Consider the following 23,900-nt stretch of genomic DNA (forward strand, 5'->3'; position numbering starts at 1 on the left):
TGGTGGTGAAACTGTGAAACTGTTTGAGATGGTGTACTACTGTAATAAATAATACTTAAGGGTGTTTAGTATTAATAGTGAAACTTTAACAACTCATAACCCAAATCTCTTTCCCTAATCATTCACTAATCATTCACAAAGAATCAAAACACGTACTTCCATCTCCTCTAAGCCTCTCTACAACCATCTTCTCATCATTCTTGGATTCACAAGTTCTTTTGCATCAAGTTTGATCACCAATCTATCTAGAATCAAATCAAGGTAATGGTTTAATCATTGTTTGTGATTAATTGTTGATTGATTGATACATGCAAACCCTAGTTCTTCACAATACTAGCTCTGTAGTTGTTGATTGAATCCTGATGATTGTGAAATGATACTGATTTGTTGTGTAATTGGTTGCTTGATATTAATATAGGTCTGTTATGATGAAAGTGTTTATTGTTGATTTGATCCTGCATTATGAAAACATGTACTAGGGTTTCGAGCGTACGAAGGATAGAAACGTAACTGTTCCAATCGATTCTGTAAACTAGTTCTTGGAAATCACGCGTCTGAGTTAATATCCGAACTTTATGTTATGAAATTAGTCCGAATATTATTAACATCATGCATTGTCCGAACTTTATGTTAAACATTTAAGGTCCGAGTTCCTTTTAAATGATATATGTCCGACTTTTAAGATGTGATATGGTCCGAATTCTTTAACAATCACGAGGTCCGAGTTTTTCATATTGTAATCAAGTGGTCCGACTTTTGAAAAGCATGAGGAAGTCCGAGTTTTACAAGTGGTCATGGAGTCCGATCCTTGTGATGATTTGATTGTCCGACCTTATAATGGTGAAGTTTGGTCCGACTTTCAAAACCAAGAGAAGGGGGTCCAAGTTTTGATCCCCACTCCCCTTAGTCCGACTTTTTGGCCAAGAAGTGTAATAATCCGAGTTATATAGGAGGGTTAGGGGTCCGAGTTTCGATCCCAAGCAATTGTCTGACCTTTTAGTTAACGTGAAAAGCCCGAACTTTATAAGTGGGTGTGTGTCCGAGTTTCTTAGAGCATGCATGTCCGAATTTCTTTGCAATAATGTTTGGCATGACTTGTATTGATGCTTTGATGCTAACTCCCAAACCCTGTGTACTGTATGATACAATAACCGCATGCTTCTGTGTGATATGATTCTGTAAGCTGTGTGATATGATTCTGTAAGCTGACTGTTGAACAGCAAAAACCTGTAAACCCTAATTGAACGTCAACACTTATCTTGAATTTATGTGCATCATATTCTAGGTCGTGTGTAACGGACTTAGACAATTTGATAAACCCTAGAGCATAGCATACCGAGCAAACCAAGGTGAGTTCACACACTCTTACCAAGGCATGGGATTCCCGGGTTGAGGGAATGGGATTGAAGGGTTAAAGTTAGATCGATTCGTACTTACACTATTACTAGACTATCTACCATCGTCCTCGGTTGTGCAGGACACATACTTATACTACTCACTGTCCTCGGTTGTGCAGGACACATACTTATACTACTCATTGTCCTCGGTTGTGCAGGACACATACTTATGCTACTCACTGTCCTCGGTTGTGCAGGACACATACTTACAATATACGTATACTTATACTTACTACTATCCTCGGTTGTGAAGGATACTTACGTAATACCTACGTAAAACTTGTACGTACTACTGTTCTCGGTTGTGAAGAACACTTATGGTTACGCATAGTCTAGTGGATAAATAACATGGGAAGCCCCCACCAATAGAAACCAAAATCGGCCCAGTAGAGCCACCTGATACTCATGAACTTACTATTACGCATTTACTTTCTGTGAACTCGCTCAACTAGTTGTTGATCCTCTGTTACATGCCTTGCAGGACGTTAGGTACTTGGAGCTTGCACAGGGAGGCGCGGTCGTTGTGGACAAGGATCGTGTTGACTTTGATTTGAACATTTTGACAATACACACTTTATTTACGATTGGGCTGTTATGCATTTGCTTCCGCTAAACTTTGATATGATACTTAAGTTTTGGAACACCTTTCATATGGATGGGTTTGGTTTAATACAATTACTTTTACTTTATACATTGTTCTATATGATCGGTGGCTTGATCCTGGTCAGTCACGCTCCCAAGCGGTGATACTCCGCAGGTGGATTTTGGGGGTGTGACACAAATCTTGTCATGTACAAGATGTTGGGTTCAGATAAGTTGTTTTCGGATTCTAAGTTTCCCATTGAGAATGTAAATGTGAACAAATTGACAAATGTTTTCAAATTGGTTGAAGTTGAGTTGTCAGAAGTGAACAATCTGAGTCAAACAAAGAGACAAATGAATTTTGAGAAAGATAAAGCTTATTACAAGAAACCTGTTGTTCCACCGTGTTTTTATAATAACAAACGAAACAATTGGTCGGGTGGTTGTCAGGGGGTAAGTCTTATCAAAAGAAGAATGTTCAAAACAAGAAGTTTGTTGAAAAGAAAATGTTTATGAACAGTTCGAGTTCATTGTCTGATGAAGAGAAAAAGATTTTTTCAAAATCAAATGAAGAATTCTTTGAAAAGAGAGCTTCACAATTTCAGTCTGAAGGCACAAGTCGAGTAGTTGACAATCGAACATGCTTTAGATACAATCAGGTTGGACATATTGCTCGCAATTGTACCAACTTGAAGCCTAAGACTGAAGTTGTAAAGTTTCAGAAAAGGAAAGTTGATGCTAAGAGCAAAGTTCCATTGGTTGTTGAGAAAAATGTTTTGAAAAATGACAACATCAAAGTCAAAACTGAACCCGTAAAGATAGTGGTAACTAAAAATGACAAGTTTTACAAACGAGTAGCATTATCTCAACAAGTTTGGAAACCTAAAACAGAGATAAAAATTTCAACTTCTGAGGAGAAAAAGGTTGAGGATTCAATTCCGATTGAGTATGATGCAAATTTTCCACCTCTTAAGGTTGAAAATTTTAAAATTCAAATTGCAAGAGTCAAAAGTACCAAGGTATCACCCAAGTCTGATGAGGCTTGGGTGGACACAATGTTTGACTAAGCAGTTTGAATTGTCGGAGCTTCCTGGATCGCGAAGCATGAATCGGCATCTTTATTGAAGTGTTTAAGTGAATGTTTGTTATGTGCAGGATCTTCCAAAACTTGTTTCGAGATGGATCATGGATAGTGGAGCCTCTCGACATATGACAGGGAAAACTGCATTGTTGTATGATGTGAGGAATATCAATGGAGGTTACGTAGGATTCGCGGGTAATCAAGGTGGTAGGATTGTAGGTGAAGGAACGTTATCCAATGGGATTGTGACGTTTGAGAGAGTTAACTACATTGCTGAGCTAGAGAATAATCTGCTGAGTATCTCCCAGATCTGTGACAGGATGTATACTACTCACTTCACTGATAAAGAATGTTTGATCTTGAAGCCAGGATTTGTTATCCCTGACGAATGGATCATCATGAGGGCACCAAGAGTCAATGATCTGTACGTGTTGGACATGAGCGTAGCTACTACAACCACGGGTCAGGCTCATTGTTTTGTGTCCAGAGCAACTGAAAAAGAATCGAGATTGTGGCACCGCAAGATGGGGCATATACATCTAAGAAAAATGAATCACTTGGTGCAAAATGATTTGGTTACAGGAGTTCACGTCAAAGGATTCCATCTGGAAGGGGAGTGCATTAGCTGTGTCAAAGGCAAGCAGAAGAAAACGTCACACCCTACAAAGCAAGTCAATTCAGTTTCGAGACCTCTGGAACGACTCCACATGGATTTATTCGGCCATGTGAATGTCAAAAGTATTACCGTAGACTATTACTGTTTGGTCGTTACTGATGATTATTCCATATTTTCGTGGGTATCGTTTTTGAAGTCAAAAGATGAAACTTATGATAGTTTGATGGCGTTGTTCAAGAAGATTGAGAATCTGTACCAAAGGCGTATCAAAAGAATTCGTAGTGATAATGGTACTGAATTCAAGAACAGCAAGATGGAAGAATTTTGTGATGAAAGATGTATATTGCATGAGTTTAGTGCTCCGTACACTCCACAACAGAATGGAGTCGCAGAACGCAAAAACCGGACACTAATTGAGACGGCTAGAACAATGCTCACAGATTCAAAGTTACCGATAAATTCTTGGGCTGAAGCTGTTTCCGCCGCATGCTATACGCTCAACAGAGTTCTCACTATCAAAAAGTTCAACAAAACATTCTTTGAGCTGATCAATAACCGCAAACCGAATTTGAAGTATCTAGAACCGTTCGGGTCACCCTGTACTGTAATAGAGCCTCATGGAAAGTTTGGTCCGAAGTGCATTGAGGGTATATTTGTTGGTTATGCAAGTCCTATGCGACGTGTCTTCGTTCCAAGTGAGAAGCGGATTATTGAAGCTGCAAATGTTGAATGTCAAGGTTATACTATGCCGCCACAGAATCCTGGAGATTCATGGCGTTATCATTATGACAAGTTATGGGATACGTTTGACATGAGAGAAGAATCAGAGGAAGAAGAAGATTTCTTTGATGGGTTGGATATTTTGTGTGAATACGAGTCGCAGCAAAGGTTCCCAGCTAAATATTCTAGAAGACCACGGGAAACTTCAAATGACGATGAAGCAGGTCCTAGTTATGCTGGTGAACATGATGATGTCCAACAAGATGAAGTTGCTCCTGGTAATCAGTCGGCAGAGAATGACAATCAAGAAGCTGAGAACATGCCAGTATTTGATCATGGTGATTCAGATTCTGAGGGGGAGCAGATCCAGTTCTCAAGTCAAACAAACCAAGTCGGTGAACAAGATGCAGATCAAAATGTTACTAATCTGGAAGGCGATGTGGATGTTCCAAGTGAAGTAATGCCACGAACTCTTTCATACCATCCAGAGGAGTTGATCATTGGAGAGTTGCAATCGGGCGTTCGCACGAGACGTCAAATTGACCAAGGCCTTACATGTTTTTACTCTACAGTAGCACCTTTACAAAATGAATTTTCATTGAGTTGTTTTATTTCACAGATTGAACCGCGAACTTACAAAGAGGCGCTTACTGAAGATTCTTGGGTCATTGCGATACAAGAAGAGTTAAGTCAGTTTGAAAAGTTAGGAGTGTGGAAGTTAGTTGATTTGCCGGATGGTCACAGGAAAATCAATACGAAATGGGTATTTAAGTGTAAGAGAGACGACAGAGGAGTTGTTGTACGAAACAAGGCTCGACTCGTTGTCCAGGGCTTTAGTCAACAGGAGGGGATTGATTTTACAGAAGTCTATGCTCCTGGGGCACGACTAGAAGCAATCAGAATTTTCCTGGCATTTGCATCTTGGAAGAACTTCAAAGTATATCAATTAGATGTAAAATCGACGTTTCTTTATGGGAAGGTTAAACAGGATGTTTATGTCGGACAGCCGCCGGGTTTTTCCGATCCAATCCACAAGAACAAGGTCTACTTATTGGACAAAGCGCTGTATGGTTTACACCAGGCCCCGAGAGCTTGGTACGAGACTTTGTCTCAACACCTACTAGCCAACAGTTTCATTCGTGGAAAAGTGGATGCCACTCTCTTCACTAAAGAGGTCGACGGACATCTTCTGATAGTATAGATTTATGTGGATGATATAATTTTTGGGTCAACAAATGAGAGTCTGTGCAAAGACTTTGAATCAGTGATGAAGCAAAAATTCGAAATGTCATCAATGAGGGAAATGAAATTCTTTTTGGGTCTACAAGTTTAACAACTACCTGAGGGAATCTTCATTCACCAGACGAAGTACGTTCATGATATTCAAGAGAAATTTGGGATGTCAAGTTCTACTCCAGCTGCTACCCCACTTGCAACAAATCATGGGATTCACCCAGATCTCACCGGAGACAGGGCTGATGAGACATTTTATCGTTCCATGATAGGTTCATTGATGTACCTAACAGCTTCACGTCCTGATATTATGTACCCAACGTGCCTCGCAGCAAGATATCAATCTAACCCGAGAGCTTCGCACATGATTATTGTGAAGAGGATATTATGGTACCTGAAAGGAACTCCTTCATTGGGGTTGTGGTATCCTAGAAAAGACGACTTTACGCTCGAAGGGTATTCCAATTCGGATGCTACAAAGTCAATTCAAAATCAACAACTGCAGGATGCCAGTTCTTTGGACCTCGGTTGGTCACCTAGCAGTGTAAGAAACAAACGTCTGTGGCGTTATCTACATGTGAAGCAGAGTATGTATCTGCTAGCAGTTGCTGCTCTCAGATCCTGTGGATACAGCAACAGATGCGCGACTACGGTTTGTAGTTTCTTAACACACCTCTTTTTGTTGATAATGAGGCCGCAATAAATATAACAAAGAATCCAGTACATCACGCTAAAACTAAACATATAGAAATTCGTCATCACTTTATTCGCGATTGTTTCGAGAAAAAGTTGATACGAATTGAGAAAATCCACACTGACGAACAGAAAGCTGATTTACATACCAAAGCTTTTGACAAAACACGTTTTAAATATCTTTTAAAACTGAACGGTATGAAGCTTCTTTCGTTGTCGGATGAAATTGTTGGCGTTGATGAAGATACTGTTGTGGGTGATGATGAGAAACAATCTGCAATGGTTTGTCGATTTTTTACCTGTTTTGGTATTTAAGGGGAGTAGATGTATAGATTTTCAGAAAAAATACAAAAACAGTAAAAATTCAAAAATACAAAAACATGATAAAATTTCAAAATCCAAAAACAATATAAAATCTGAAAAAGAGCTTGTGTAAAAAGGGAAAATGATAGTACATCGGCTTGACAGTTACAGTATGCTAAAGATTTATAAAGTTTAAAAAAATTAAACAGTCTCGCTGATGATGTGTCGATAGGTTTTCGCACATTTAGTAGATTTATTCGTGATATAAACCTAAAATTTCAAAACGAAACTTATTTTGTGGGGAACACTACTTGGATATATAGGTAACCCTTGAAATTTCGTTTGAAAGGTCCCTTATTCTGAGATACTAGGTCTTTATACTCAGTGACATCTGGGGTATTATTCCGGGACTTCTGCTGAATGGAAGTTCTGACCTAGTCCCCGAATAATACTTTCTGCAAGTGATTGAAACATAGCATCGCCCTCAGCAACTTGATTAAACAATAAAATTGATAATCAGTGTTGTTGAAATAAAAGATCCTCTAAAGGGGATACACCGAAAAGACGAAGCCTTCATCTCTCTGCGTATACGGAAGTATCGACCTGAGCTCTCACGGCCCTCGCATTTAACCACTTACAGATATCATCTGTGGTATACTCACCTGTAAGACTGAATATTGGGATTCTGGATACGATAATATATTCAAGAGGTGGGACACATGAATGAGTTAAGTTCCTAAGACATCTAAATCGTATCCTGAATTAATTGAAATTTGTGTGAGAATTTAAAGTGGATCAGTATATCGACAGTCTACGTGAATTGTTTAATTCTGAGTATGAATTAAAGCTTAACAGTACTTGTAACTTGTCTGATAGCTGATATGATTCCCTGACACGCTCACCAAAAATATGTCTGTAAATAGTTTACTTTGTTTACATTCTGCAATTTAAGTTTCTGTATTTCATTTTCTAGTTTAGAAACATTATTAAAATCCAAAAAGATTTTATTTCTGCTTTATTTTCCGACAAACCAAAGTGGAGAGTTGATCGTTGGATTCTCGAAAACTGAAGCAGATGCAGGAAAAGTTCTGGACTGGAGAATGAGGAGAGCTTATCTTGATGAAGATTGGATTGTTTAAAAGTCAAAAACAAGTTCATTAACTTGATGCTTGTTATTTTTAGAAAATATTTGAAAATGATGATCTAAATCAGTTTGTTTTGTCTGAAATCAACCAAGGTCATTAAGTTGGACTTGGTAGATTATTTGAGTAATCAGGGTCATTAACTTGGACCTGAATACTTGAGTGGATTTCTAAAGCTGATTGATTTTGTGATTTATTGTTAAAATCAATAGTTTGTAATGTTATTGGTTGAGTAACAGGTTGTAGATTCTATTATCTCCAAGGTTTAAAAAATCAAGGCTTGAACCAGACAAAGATCCTAGATCCCAGCATACCGAGAGGGGGAGTCTGTGAAAGGGGGAGTCTAGAGTTCTGGATCAATAGTCAAAGGGAGATTGTAGATGGAGCTAGAATGAGTTCTTGAATCTGTAGAGACAGAGTTGGAGAAAAGACCAAGACTGAAGACTCGACGCCGAAGACTTCGTCAACATCCAAGGGGGAGTCTGTTGGTGCATTGAATGTCTGTTAACTGCGTCTGTATCGAGTCTTAGGTCTAGATAGGTTAGATTGCAGCTCAGAAATCAAAATTAGGTTTTTAGAGTGTAATTTCGCTCCAAATGACATTCATGTCATTTGAAGCGAAATCAGGTGTTAATGTAATTTTGCTCCTAGATGTTAATTCGTGATTTCGCTCCTAAGCTTACCAGGTGATTTCGCTTCTAATGATCACATGGGGTTTCGCTCCTGCTGTTTGGAGCGAAATCAGCTGCACTATATAAACCAGTAGTGTGATCTCAGTTGTAACGTTTGAAGCGAAATCAGGTCATGTGCTAGGCGTCGAACTGTTGTCAAAATTTACTCAGAAAGCATTAATAGAGAAGGAAATTGAAAGGAAAAGCTGTTGTGACTTTGTTTACATTGATTCCGCCTCTATACACGAAGATGAACTGCCTTAACTGACTATTTAGGGTCGCACACGGTCCAACACATACAATATCATATTCTACACTTCACTCATACGCCTTCCAAATAATCAAAAACATCTTCCGTTAAATGTTTTCCCATGAGCACATAATACAACATAAAATCTTAAGTAGGACATTGATTAAAGATTAAAAAAATTTAATTAAAATTCTTTTATAATAAAACTTAACTAATTAATATAAGTTAATTAATCTTAAGTTAATTAACTAAGTAAATGAGGAACTGGAACTTTGGGCTCCAATCTCGGCCCAGTAGGCAGCAGACTTCGGCCTGCATTTTAATTTATTTGAAAAACTGACAGTTGGACAATATTGGTTAGAGGTGCGAAAAAAAAGGGACCCGGTAAAAAGAAATCAGGTACCGGTATCTTTTTAATACCCGGGTATTCTATACCTTAAACCGAACTGAGCCTACCTGTAGGATATAAATAAGGTATGCATTTTGATCTCAATACCTAAAACCGGAACGTATCATACCCGATTAATACCCAAAACCGGACAAAAACCAGAACCGGAACCGATTATACCCGGCAATACCCGATACATGATTCTAATATCTATTAAATTCATGTTATTTATTTTAATTTATTTTATATTGTACAATGCATATTTAATAATAATAAACAAAAAAGACGAGAAAATAGGGTGATAAAAACGCAATGGAATAAAAAACCTGAAAATGGGGTACTAAAAAACTCTGATATAGGGTATAGAAAAACCTGAAAATAGGGTATTTTAATACCCGGTTTCTTAAGAACAGGAACCGAACCTTATCCAGAACCGCGCACATAGGGTATGGTTTTTTTTGTCAATTAACTGAAACCGGTTCAACCCCTTAAAACGAGAAACCGGAAGCAGTTCCATAACCGGAACCGATTATTCATAATACCCGGTTTGTGCACCTCTACCACTAGAGGTGGATTAGCTATGAAAAGTTATGTTGAACTAGGATGTGAGGTGTGTGGTTTCCTTTTGTTGATCCTTTGGTTTTTTACTTGCACTTCAAGGGTAGTGATCTCTTACATTAAATCAATTTCACCCCTTTCGATCCTTCTAGTTGCATGCTACAGGTGTTGGCGAAATGCTCCCACAATATAATGAAGAAACATGATTTCTTAATCAACTCTTGCACGAGGAGATGGTAACTCGGATGAACTAGTGAGTACAACAAAGATTTCGGTTTACACGAACCTTGTTTCTATAGCAACAAAATTGCATTTGCGTGTGAAAGGACAAAGCTTTTAGAAAGAATGTGTGTGAATTGGATGCCATGAGGCCGTATTTATAGACCATAAGTCATTCCTTCGAAACACCCCTTTGTAGAGGCGAGCTGTGACAACGCGAGCGCATGAAGTGCCAACTCGCCATAAAAATACACCATGTTAACGCCCATCATTGCAAGTCTCAGACACGCTGCACACGAAAGGGTGCAGCGCACCCTTTTGAGATGTCGGCTATTTCTTATTGCTAAGGAGAGAAGCATTTCACATTTTTACTGATACCCCTCCTATGTGGGGCACAAAAAAGTTTTCCAAAAGTTCTTTACTTCGCTTTCGTAATAACAGTTTAATATCTTTTTCTAAAAATCGCTTTCCCAACATATAGGATTAGCTATAAAAAGTTGCGTAGGTTGAATTCAAACCACCCTAAAATCCATGACCATAGTAGTAGCAACATATGAAACATGTATTATTGTGAACAAGTATTAATTGCAATTCACATAAGAATGCCTGCTTTCTAAAACGACAGGAACAAGATTTTGACAAAAACGAAAACGTAGACACAATTACAACAAATTTATCACACAAACGCAATGCAAATCACCTTAGGCAATTGAACTTATGTCATGCATCACTTATTACCTGACTTTACAGGCTCGTCATCGTCTTCAATATCCCAACTCAAATCCTCATCCTCATCCGCAACAGTACTCAATCGCTTGCGCAGATCGGCTTTGTTTGTTGTTGTGTCACCATGAATTACATTCTTGTCATCAGTTTTCCCAAGATCTCCGATCTCATCCCACTCGAGATCCTCATCCTCTTGAAATGAAGGCTCGCTTGATTTAACCATGACATTACTATCTTTCGCTTCACCCGAATCCGGTTTGACGTCAACTGTTTCACCAGATTTTGGCACCGACTCAGCTTCCTCAACATGAGTTTTAATTTCACTAGTGAGCTTCGGTTCCTCTACACTGTTCTTATCAACACTAACCACATTGATTATCATCTCCTTATCTTCATCAACAATCTTAGAACTTTTAGTTTCGATTTTGTCATCAGTGCTCTGTTTCTTTCTACCGTCTTCCGAATCAGCTGGTTCTAATTTATGATGTTGCTGTGGTTCTTCTTCTTCTTCATCATCATCATCAACATCCCAACTCAATTCTTCTTCATCATCAACCGACAACGATCGCTTCACAAGCTTAGCTCTCATTTCCTCTTGCAATGTAAGCTTATACACCTTATAATAATACCTAAACCAAAACGTTCCATCATCAACCTCATTCGGCACAAGTTTCGCATAAACTTCCTCCAAACCGCCATTCTCTCCGATCAATTCCTCAATCTCATCCTTCTTATCTCCAACCACAAACCCTAACTTCCACTTATTATAGTCCTCTACATCCTCAGGATCCTCAACAAACACTCTCACATCACTCCTAATAGCATTCAATTGAGCATCAAACCGACTATACCTAACCGAATTATTCAAATCCACACCACTACGTTCACTATTATTATACCTATCAGAACTATCAGATTCATCAACATCAGAAGACGCAAGTAAAACTTCCTTACCTTGTGCGATAATCTCCGCCGTTGATTTCAACACTCCGTCAATCGCCGACGTTCCGACGTCGATCGACGCCGGTAACTCCTTCACCGCACGGCTCGCAACTTCACGGAACAGATCCGATTCCTTCCTCAATCCAGTACCGAATTCCTGCAGATCTCGCCGGTAGGTTTCGAAAACTGACTCCGATTTCGTAGTTAACGTTTTCACTAGATCTCCTAAGCTCCATAAACCGCCACCGCCACCACCGCTGCTAGCTCCACCGCTGCCGTCGTCGGATGAATTGAGATTTGAAGTGGAATCTTCGTCTTCTTCATCAGCTTCGGTTTCTGAATGATTTGGTGAGTGATTTTGGATCGGATTTGAATCGGATTGTGAGTGATTGTGTGGAGATTCAGGTTCTGGATCATCTGATAATATAGATCTGAAGAAATCCATTGATGATTGAAATGATTTGAGAAGATAATGATTTCTAGGGTTTCTGTGTAGATGATAAACTGATTATGATATTATCAAATTGTGATTGTGAAGTATAATAAATTGGGCCTTATTTTCCTACTGGGCTATTCATGTTGGGCCTGTTAGTTAACCCGTTTACTTTGAATAAACTTCTTACTGTTGTGTGGCCCGACTAAATCAGTCGGGAATCGAGATGGCCCAACTAAACCAACTGGGCTATACATGTTCGGCCCGTTCGTTGGTTTAGTTTAAACATGTTTAGCTAAATGGGTTTGAGTGTTTGTCGATTTCACGGGTTTGGTGTTAACGTTAGGCCTGCTAATTAGCTCGTCTGCTTTGGAGTCTGGATAAGTTCTTAGTGAGCGTGTGGTCTAGCTAAGTCAATGAAGATGAATGATTAATTTGGGGTTTTTTGTTTAAACATGTTTAGCTAAAGGGTTCGGTGTTTGTCGATCTCACAGGTTTGGCATAGATGTTAGGCCCGTTAATTAGCTCGTCTACTTTGGAGTTTGAATAACTTTTTAGTGAGTGTGTGGTCCCGCTACATCAATCGAGATGGATGATTAATTTGGGGTTTTTTTTTTGTTTAAACATGTTTAGCTAAATGAGTTTGGATGTTTTTCGGATTCGTGGGTTGAGCTGTTTTACCTTTTTATGTTTATAATTATGTTAAAATGCATTTTATATTATTATAGTTAAAAGAAAAATTAATGCTAGGTTTTATTTTTATAGTTTAAACATAATTGTTTAACATATATTTGTGTAATTTTAAAGTATTAAATGTGTCATGTTTGTGTTAACCCATAAATACGAGTATCATATTTCGGTTTATGTGTATGATATAATTTTCGGGCTCAATTTCTTATTACTTAGACTCGCATGAATCTCATGGTAGGTTGTCAAGAATATAACCAAATTCAAGAAAAGTACAACAAAGATCTATGGTAACAACGGCTAGGATTGACCCTTATCATACAAGCAAACACTTTGTCTTCAAAGAGAGGACCCATGCTTCACTTTTTTAATCTTTTCTTTACCTCACTATCAAAGATTAGAATCATAAAGAAATCTTTAAATTCTTGTGTGTTTTTGTGAACTAGACTTACCACAAAAATTATGCAAGAAAAGGGCAAACAAGATGATGGTTTTGGCCCATTTAGCATTTGCCAAAGGCTATTCAACTTCATCATGAATAGCATCCTTACTCGAGGTACAATGCGCGTTACATTGGGTGCAAGCAATACAACGTCACCTCAAGATGACGAAACTCGAGCTTTTGAAGCTAGTCATACGAGCCAAGACACATCACCTCAAGATGACAAAGCTCGAGCCTTTGAAGTTAGTCATACGAGCCAAGACACATCACCTCAAGATGACAAAACTCAAGCTTTTAAAGCTAGTCATATGGGCCAAGACCAGGCGACTAGGCCCGATGGCCATGAACTACTAGTCGAGTTTAGACACACCAACGGTTCAATGGTCAACAAAACCAATAACCCTTCAAGTCAAGCTGTGATCCAAGAAACCAAGAATCCAACACAAACCCGCAAGCAAACGAGTCCACAAGATCAAGGTAAGGTCAACGGTGATCGTGACAAGTCAAGAAAAAAGTCAACTTTGCCCATTTCAGAAGGTGGGAATTTGCCTGGAAGGAAGCATCATCTTCTAAGCGTTGCGTCAAACATAAACGAGAAAGCTGATGCATTCATAAGGAGCAGAAAGGAAGCCATGGAGAAGACTTTGAAACAAGAAAGAGATAAATGATGTATAATGATCAAAACCTTTGTTGTAACTTGTAAGTTGTAACATGTAAGTTGTAACATGTTTAAATGAAATAATATTGTGCGCGTCTCATGGTTGTTACGATTGATTAAAAAAACGCGTGCAAATCTTACTATAAAATGAATTTCACTGACTAAAGAACATAGCTACCTTAATCAAATTTGCAGGGAAACAAATCAAATTAATGTACAACAAAGATGGGTTTGGGGTTCCTAGAAATCTGACTAATCTAAAACAATGACTAAAACAAGATTAAGGTATAAACATCATACCTAAAACAAATTATCTATGTATGCTCAAATGTGGTTGTGCTTTTTGTTCATACTAATGATAAACATGACATATTTGCTGTTAACCTCACTTTCCATTCTTATGTTGCAAAATCTAACCGTAAACCCTCTTCTCGTTCACCTTCGCATTTCTAAACTAACCCAAAACCGAACAAGTTCATGATTTTTGGCGTAGAAATCATCTTGATCAGTTTGGTGAACAATGTCAATATTCAAAGGAAAGTTTGGATCTTGACGAACGATAAAGATCATACGGAGCCCATAAATGGTCAACCACACACGGCTTCCCCGAATCAAGCCTTAACCATGGTTTACCTTTACCACTCCAATGCAGCAAACTTATTGCACCCGGGTGCAAACTCCTGCATTTTCCTTCAATGTTGTCACCACCCAACCCGTGTTGGTTCCAACTATGGTGAACCGGTTTAATATTCCCAGCAAAAACTAGCAAAAATGGTGGCAAAGATCCCAAATGATAAATCTTTTTCTGTTTTTGTACCACCATCCACTCTTCAACTTTTTGAAGATACCCGCCTTCCCGCCATTTCTCTACGTCTAGGACCATTACACCCGTGTTGAAATAACACGGCTCTTTCCCTTCGAATATCTTCTGTAATTCGGGTTCGTTCCAGAAATTATCGTTGAAGTATTGTGTGAAATTTGCTTCACAATATTCCGGTGCAGCGAGTACCTTGTGTTAGACACAAAATATATTATTAGTCAGGGTTTAGGGTTTGTTGTAACATATATTTGGCATAAAAAATTTATAAAGGAAATTAACATATGGTGTGTTAAATTTATAGACATGGTGTTATTTGTCGACACCATGTGAAAAAAAAAAAAAACATAGCCCTGTAAATGAATCGAACGAATACGAACATAGGCATCTTCGTGTTCGTTCATTTAACTTTAGCCGAACACGAACACGAACATATAATCGAGCAAAATTTTTTGTTCGTGTTCGTTCATTAAGAAATCGGGCATGTTCGTGTTCGTTTATGTTCGTTCATTTAAATCCTAAACGAACACAAACGAACATAAACAAAAAAACTTAACTGAACATGTTTGAATAAACATAAATTAACATGATTGAACAAACATAAACGAACACAAATGAACGTAATTGAACAAATATAAACAAACACAATTTAGCATACACATCTAAATTAGGGTTCCTAGACACTAAATTAAGTATAACCAGAAAACTCAATTAATAATTAGTTATATGTATTTATTAAAATTTAAACGAACATAAACGAACGTTCACGAACAAATTTTTTTTGTTCGTGTTCGCTCGTTTATTAAATAAACGAACATAAACGAACTTTCCACCGAACAAGTTCACGAACCGTTCATAACATTCGGTTCCTTTAAAGGCCTAAAAATACGTATAACACATGTTCGCAAGAAAAAAAATCACTGATGCCATGCTTAAAAATTTAAAACACCACGTGTTAATTTTCTTTTCACATTTTTAGACAAAATCTCATTTTTAGCATAACTCATGCTCATTTTACCGTTATATATAGTTAACCAATAATGCACATAATAAATTGAATTCTAATAACACGTTTATTTTAAAATTTTATTACAAACTTATTCATGAATTAAAATAAACGTGTTTGCAGAATTCAGTTTATTGGTTTTCACACGTGATCCTTTTCGTTGTAACCTTATACATAGTCGATCAATACCTTGTTCCCCAAGTCAACTCGCCACAACTTATCGATATCGTCAACGACAACAAGATCCGAATCAAGATAAATGATCCGTTTAACATGCTTAGGAATAATATCCGGCAAATAAATTCGCGCATAATTCAACGGCTCATCAAGCGCTTCACGTATAGATTTCGATATCTTCCCTTGAACCAAACTCGAATCAAATCGATACAACTTAAAATTAAGATAAGGAAACGTAGTCTTTATGCTAGTTTTAATATCCTGATCAAACCTAAGCCACAAGAAATGAAACACCACATTTTCGGGGCAACCCGAGTTATGCAAAATCGACAAAATGGCAGCCATTGTACCACGAAGATAATTCGAATCAAGGGTCATTGCTAGATGGATTGTATCGTTGACCGATGACCCGCATGGTTGACCGTTACGGAAGGCCGGAGCTTCACGGAAAACGTTGACATTTTGAGAGAGTTTGCGCGGGAGGGTAACGGCAGTTAACGGTGGGGAGGATGAGAGAGACAGGAGGCCAATGAGGAGTGAGAAATGGGTTAAGCTCCAATAGGCCATCCTGCCGGCATTAATGGTGGTGAAGGGAGATATTAAGGGGGTGTTAAACAGCCATTAATGGCTGGTTAAAGAAGATTTTATGATTTATGAAGATAGAATCTGTTTAACGGATTTTTGTGGCTTTGAGAGGAAGAGAAGATTATTCGGAAGATAAATGTTTTTTTTTTCTTTTTCTTTTTAGTGTTGTTAAGATCTTAGGATTGTTTTGACTTTTGTAGATTGAAGTCAACGGTTTATATAGATTTGCACCTAATAATTCGGTTTGGGATTTGACAATGTTAAGTTACCTTGACACAAATTCATGTTTTATTTTGGTGCTCTTTAAATATGCATGTCAATTTATCATATTATCAATTTTTTCAAAACCGGATCGGATGTTGAATCAGTCTTCTTACTAGTTCACGGGTGGATTGGTCGGACTGGACGTAAGAACCGAAAGGTGTCATAAATATTATAAAAATTAATATTATTAAATCTGAAAAATATATAAAAAGGTCCAACCCCTTTAAAAACCGGTTTGACCGGCCGATTTCCCGGTCCAACCTGCGGATCATCGGTTCAACCTCCGGTTCAATGTTATTCTGGTCCGATATCTTGACCCGGACCATCAAACCTCTGGTTCCCGATCCGACTGGTCCGGGTCTAAAAACATTGGATATGACTCATTAACATATAGCTTGATATGAAGCTAAATGAGTTAAGGTTTGAGTTAAACGGGTTTGAAGTTCGGGTGACTCATTAACATATTGCTTGATATGAAGCTAAACACAATGGACAATACACTAAAAACACAAAAACAAACTAAAAATACCATGGACATCACACTAAAACACAACACACTAAAAACACAATGGACAACACACTAAAAACACAATGGACAACACACTAAAGACACAATAGACTAAAAACACAATGGATAACATACTAACAACACATTGGATGACACAACTAAAAAAAACAATGGACATCTGATTAAAAACACAGCATACTAAAAACACAAAGGACAACACACTAAAAACTCAAAAAACTAAAACACGATGGACAGAAACACTAAAAACACAATAAACACAACAAACTAAAAGAGAATGGATAGAACGCTAAAAATACAATGAACAGAAGACTAAAAACACAATGAACAGAAGCCTAAAAATACCATAGACAGCACATGTGCATACCAATATCACAATGGACGAGCAGAAAAAACACAATCAAGTAAAAAAAAACCAAGTTGACACCTTTTTTTTATTTCTATATAGCAATTTCACACTCATATTAATGATAAAAATGTTCGTTATTATGGTGTTCTAAAAATGTCATAAAAAAGTCATAGACGTTTTAAAATTACGAGGGAATTGGCATGTTCCATGTAGGACCCTACAGAATCATAATACTGGCATCATTGTTATAAGTAGTGTTTTGGTCACAATCACATAGATCAACAGATTTCAGACACGACTAGAACACAACATAAAAACTAATCACGTTTTGGCTTACTAATAAAACTAGTTTTATAAAAAGGCCAACCCAATCGCGGGACCCACCATACATCCGCTTAATTGGTGACGTTCTTTCGGTTCCCTGACGACAACATCCTTCAACATCTAGAGTACGTCGTTGTCGACTTCAACTTGGCTGGCATTGACTTACTGTTGCTTTCTTCCAACACTCCATGTACCCAACCACCAGGCCACCACCAGCAATTCGTCATCGAAGTAGGAGGGAGAGTCGTCTGACGTATTTAAATTGAATTATTGATGGCCGAGTAGGCAGGTCGACCAACAGTCCAACAATCTTAATTCTCCCTCTTCTTTTGGAAAAAATATTATAAAATGGGTACTACCATGTATGTGGCCCAGTTAATATCAAGACCAACAAAAGCAAGCTAGTCTACAAGTGTTTTACAAATAATAAAGTATAGAATTTTACATGAGTTTTAGTTTATGGTTAAATAAAACGAGCTTAAAATGGCTTTAAATAAACTAAACAAGAGAGATGAAGGAAGATTTGAATCATTTTTTGATAAAAGATGTTTATGACACGAGTAAGCTTTTGAAATGGTGCAAGAGAGAAGCAATGAATTGTAGATGTACAAGTGTTACCAGCAATGACACTTATACATTTTGCTAGATGCTCAAAAACTTTACTCTACATCATACTAACGTGACACAAAGGTTTTAGGTTGAATGATTGTAACACATGCTATGTATACATATATTTCATATATACGCATCATAGAAACAACCAACCCATTTTATTATAGTGTTTTCCAAAAACTCAACTGACCTTTCTCAAACTTGAAGATACTTGGTGTTGATAGCCGATTAGTTGTTTTGAATTAACGAGTTGAAAGCTTTTACGTATCACTAGTTTATTTGTTCAAGCTGATTATTATAAACGAGCCTAGCTCGAGGTCAAGCTAGAATAACGTCACAGGCTAATCTCAAACTTTGTAAATAGAGTCCAAAACAGGTTAGGTTCGAGCTTGAGCTCTTGTTAGTTAAACGAACTAACCTCAAGCCTAAGTTGGCTCGTCTCGTCTAGCTTACATCCCTAGTTTGTGGGATTTTAATTGAATATATATTTTTTGGATCTACTAAAAAATAGGATGCTTAATTATGAACCTTGGAAAGCTTATTTGGGTTAGATTCATTTACTAAAATCCCTCACAATCTTATTATTTATTATAATATATGCTTGCCCATTATATCAGTACTCAAACATACTAACATCAAGTTAAATTCACACTAACCATTTGATAAGTATATTTGTGGAGATGGATATCATCAGGTGGTGCTGTTGCTGGCACGATAATACTCTAAAGGTCTGTCAGTAATTCAAATTTGCCGTTAAAAAATAAAATCTGAATTTAATGATGTTAGTGAAACTACTCTATTTAAATTAATTTTCCAGTTTTTAATAGAAAGATCACTCAACCAAGTTTAAATTTTACTTTAATAATTAAAACCATTTTTTTATAATCCACCTTTGTTTATATGTGATTAAATTAATAATCAAATTATATAACTTAGTTTATACTAAAATTCACAAAATTCTATTGGGCTAGTCATAAAACATAAATGGACCGGTTACACTACTTACAGTTACAAGTTACAAGGTTGTTTTTGTTGATTATTTAAATTGGGCCGAGGTACACACCCGTACATCAGGTTATATTGCTGCAATTTTTTTGAAGTTCATATCCACCACTTTTAAGCTCGTTTTCCTCATTTATAGTATTAGTATCCATAATATGTATCATGTTGAGGGATTTGGAAAGCGAGGAATGAATGTATTTCTCCGGAAAAAGAATCAATATAGATGCTATTTTCGGTGAGTTGCAAGCAACAACCTTTATATGGATCAAAGGGAGAGCGAAGCGGGGCCAAATGGAGTGGAATAAATGGATGCGATTTGATATGGCAAGTTGATCGTATGTATGTTTTATCCATGTTTTTATCGGTAGTTTGGTAATGTTTTTCTATTTTTTTGTAAGTATTTGATGGTTGACTTAGTTGCTTACCAACCATGTAGTATGTATCAAACTATTTTGGTGATGAATGAGATTATCTTTTGCCGTTCAAAAAAAAATATGAGGTTACCTCAAAATGCAAAGTCTTTGACATAGGATATGTTACAAGCAATGTTCCATGTCACCACGATCCTTTAATTCAACGTGGGTTTCTTATCTTTATGCATTGTTTTCATTTAGATAGTTGAGGTTATTTAGTTGATTGGGTCATAGATGCATTGTTTTCATTTAGTTAGCTGAGGTTATTTAGTTGATTGGGTCATAGATAGTGGGTTAGTGTTACCGATGGGTCTTATTTAGGGGTTGTTTGTTTAGCTCTTAATCAGGCTCTTAATGGTTCAGACCTCTTACTGTTTTAGCAGTTAATGGTTCAGACTGTTTGTTTCACGAGCAGATGTCTGAATGGTTCAAGCATTATACTAAGTCTGAATGGTTAAGAACTTTAATCTGAATTGGTCAGATATTTGTCTTTCAACGGTTAAGTATTATACCGACTCTTAATGATTCAGACATCTTACTGGTTTAGCACTTAATCATTCAGAAGTTACCAAACGGCCCCTTACTTTTAGTTCATTGAGTACTTGTAAGGCTATATAATTAGCCATGAAGTCTTTGTTTAAAGAATATGAATGAAAATATGAAAATTTGTCTGGTGCCTCTTTAATTTCTTCAAGCTTCTTATCTTATTTCTTTGACTCAAGTTTGGTACTTATCAGGTTAGGATGACCTGGTTGCCTATTTTCTTCCATTTACAGTGACAGGTTGTGATGTCGTGAAGCTGCTAGAGAGTGGTCCCTAGATTGCCGAAAAGAACACAAAAATTTGATGAAATGCTTCGAAATGGACCGGGATGATGTTTGGTGATTGCTCAGAAATGTTTGTCACAAGTGATCGGTGTGTCACCAGTCGGTGCTAGATGTTTAGGCATGGCCAGCATAACATCAAACCAATAGACAAAAAACATCGATATGTGACACCATATCGTGTATAGATTCATGTATATATTATAATCTGTGTATATATTCCCTTATGTGTTATTATTCGTGTATATAACAAATCTACCTAGGGTTTACGCGAGTAAAAACTTATAAGCAATCAAAGATTCCTCATTTCATGAATATATGGCCAAAGTTATTGTAACATTGTTATAAGGCTAGACAATGAGAAGACTACACACGTATTTTATTGTAACGTTATTGTAGAACTTTAAACACTAAGAAAAATGAATACTTTTAATGATTTTCATTAAAAAAAAGTAAAGGTGTTAATAATTGAGTTTGATAACGACAGATAATAATACCATATCATTTTTCTTACTTTTTGTAGTCTGTACACAGAATCTTGAGTCTTTGACTCTTGTTTTTCTAATTTATTGTTTTTTTACAACTTTTTCCTGTTACATGTTAGTTCTTTTCTAGTGAAAATTAATTGCAAGTTATATTTTTATCCAAATTTATGGTTGTGCATTTTGGACAGGCTTGCAGCTTTGGATGCCCACATAGTTCATAATTAAAATATAACTAGTATTAAACTCCCCGTGTTGCGCCGGGTACGTAAAACCATAACAAATATCACCAATGCCACACCACCGCCAATGATCACCAACACTGAAGTTGTGGCGTGTTAATACGAAGAAATTAGACCGAAACGTAAAACATATAAAAAAATAACTAAGTCGATCTAGGACTCGCACGTTGCGACAACCTGTCAAACGGGAAAAGATAGACGATGTAAAAACGTTGAACCACACGCGCGCGTGGAACAAAGTATAAAGGAACAAAGTTGAAAGTAAAAAAATGTGAGATTCAATTGTAAAACATAAAAAGTTTTAAGTTAAAAGTAAAAAATCAAATAGTTTGGAGTAAAAGTGAAAAATCATTTTTTTAACCACCCTAACATAAATGACAACACCTCTATACATAAATAAATTGTAAATTAATAGTATGTTAATATTAATCACATAAAATAAAAATTAGAGAGTTAAAATTCACACACCCCTCTCCTTTATCTCTCTATCCATACATAGATATACAGAGAGAGATAGAGTGAAAAAAAAGTGTGAGAATAAGACAAAAAAGTGTGAGAATAAGACGTAGGATGTGAGAATACCGAAAGCCAAAAATTAAGATAGTAAATATTTTACTCGGAGTTATATACAAATACACTAATGGTAATATAAAGATACCTCTAGCATACACGATTGTGTTCAGATATTAAACTTTAATCCCATAAATGCATGTTTTAGGCGATCATAACTTGCCTAGTAGGTTGGTTGGTGTCGGACCGCGCCAATGTCAGATATGCAAGATAGTGCCCCTACACCGCTTGCACGGCGTCATAGGGGACGTTATCATATCCTTCGCCATACAATTTGCGAGCGCGAAAGAGAGGTGGGTAGAGCTTTATCCAATCAGATTCCTTTTCATTTTAATCTTTTTTTTTTTTTTTTTGAATAGTTAAAGGAGGTTGTATCCCACACCATTCAAGTTAACAATGGATAGTGGCGGCGCTGAGTTTGTGTGATAAACAAATAAGGTAATTAATTTTTGGTCTTTTTTCTCAACATTTTTATGTTATTGGACAAAAACGGATTCTAACAAAGCCCTACCGCGTGATAAGATTGTATCACATGTCATTTACAATGAAGAGGAAACATCTTTTTGAAAGTAATAATCCTTGATCAACAATATGTGTATGTAATCAAGGTAATGAAATAGGTTAACGTGATGATCATTGATCAACATTATATTTTTTATACAACCAATATCATGAAGTGTAATAACTAATAATATGTTTTTGGCAACTAGAAAGTCAACGAATTCAAACACTGATAAACATTGTTTATAACCAAGTTTCTAGAGTAATATGAGTAAAAGTTATGTACATATTATAACTAAAGTATATTCAGGTTTAGTAACATTATATTCTTATAACTTTAAACTTGATTTTAATTTATTATCAACTTCAAATTTGATTTAACTTTACTAAACTTCGTTTATAAAAAAACAAATAACTTCATACCTAATTCCATTATAAAAAGGTAAATTGTATGTTTGCTTTATATTAATTAACCAATAAAATTGGGATGAATAAAACCTCGAGACAGTCAATTAAAATCCAAACCAATGAGGCGGTGGTCCATTAGCAAAAGTAAAGCCAGGGCTGACTATTGGGTTGGTCACACCGTATCGTTGCCCAAGTCTCAAATTTTCAAAGGGTCCGAAAGGTTTTTACAAGCTTTTATATATGTATAAAATTATATATTTAGTATATGCATTCGTTTATTATGTATAAAAATGTTTGTAGTAGAATGGAAACAACTAACTTAAGATAATGTAGAGATCTTAAGTTCAAGGCCTAGCGCTAGCACAAAGATCTTATTTTTTATATTAATTTATCCTATATCACAATTTTGGGCCCAGTTTTTTTTAGAGTTCTCGAAGACGACCCTAGGCAAAGTCTTTTAACACCTTATGAGGAACAGATCTTAAGTCAAGTATCATAGACGACATAAATAAAATGAATTTTTCGTTAAAAAATTCAATTAAAATCCAATGTGTAATGATTTAAAACACTAAAGTTAACTCTACAAAAGACTTTGACCGTAAAAGTCAACAAAAGCTAAAAGCTAGGAGTGTGCAATGGTCGGTTTTGACCAAAAACTATAACCATAACCGTGATGTCGGTTATTGAATAACCATAACTATAACCGATTGATCATGGTGGTCATGGTCATTCGGTTTTGATGGTTATAGCAGGTCGGTTATGGGTGGTTAACCGTGTATTTAGTTTAGCTCAAAATAGCTTAATTTTTATTAATATGGAATAAATTGTTATTGCATATTTGTATATATTAGTATATTACATAGTATTAAAAAAACATATAATCTATAATATTAATACCAATTATTATTATCGAATATTCAAATAAAGTGATATGAAACATTCGATAAATTCAAATAAACATTCAATCAAAAACACAAAATGATATGAAAAACCCACAAATACTAAAAATGTTCAGTCAAAAACATCAAATGTTAAAAATATGGTAAAAGTCCTAAAT

General features: G+C 36.4%; 2 protein-coding genes across 2 annotated transcripts; both read right to left on the reverse strand.

Annotated features, from left to right (window-relative positions):
• Positions 1-10,394: 10,394 nt before the first annotated feature.
• Positions 10,395-12,050, reverse strand: LOC110943885 (BSD domain-containing protein 1). Its single transcript, XM_022185617.2, has one exon. The coding sequence runs from the start codon at positions 11,964-11,966 to the stop codon at positions 10,581-10,583; it is 1,386 nt and encodes a 461-aa protein (XP_022041309.1). The 5' UTR covers positions 11,967-12,050; the 3' UTR covers positions 10,395-10,580.
• A 1,827-nt stretch (positions 12,051-13,877) lies between these two features.
• LOC110943893 (probable galacturonosyltransferase-like 4) lies at positions 13,878-16,440 on the reverse strand. The gene is made up of 2 exons (XM_022185627.2): positions 15,754-16,440; positions 13,878-14,750 (listed from the first exon to the last, which is right to left on the reverse strand). Exons 1-2 carry the CDS (start codon positions 16,306-16,308, stop codon positions 14,265-14,267), a joined length of 1,041 nt encoding a protein of 346 aa, XP_022041319.1. The 5' UTR covers positions 16,309-16,440; the 3' UTR covers positions 13,878-14,264.
• Positions 16,441-23,900: the final 7,460 nt, after the last annotated feature.

Source organism: Helianthus annuus, chromosome 1 (assembly GCF_002127325.2).
Source record: "Helianthus annuus cultivar XRQ/B chromosome 1, HanXRQr2.0-SUNRISE, whole genome shotgun sequence".
NCBI lineage: Eukaryota > Viridiplantae > Streptophyta > Magnoliopsida > Asterales > Asteraceae > Helianthus > Helianthus annuus.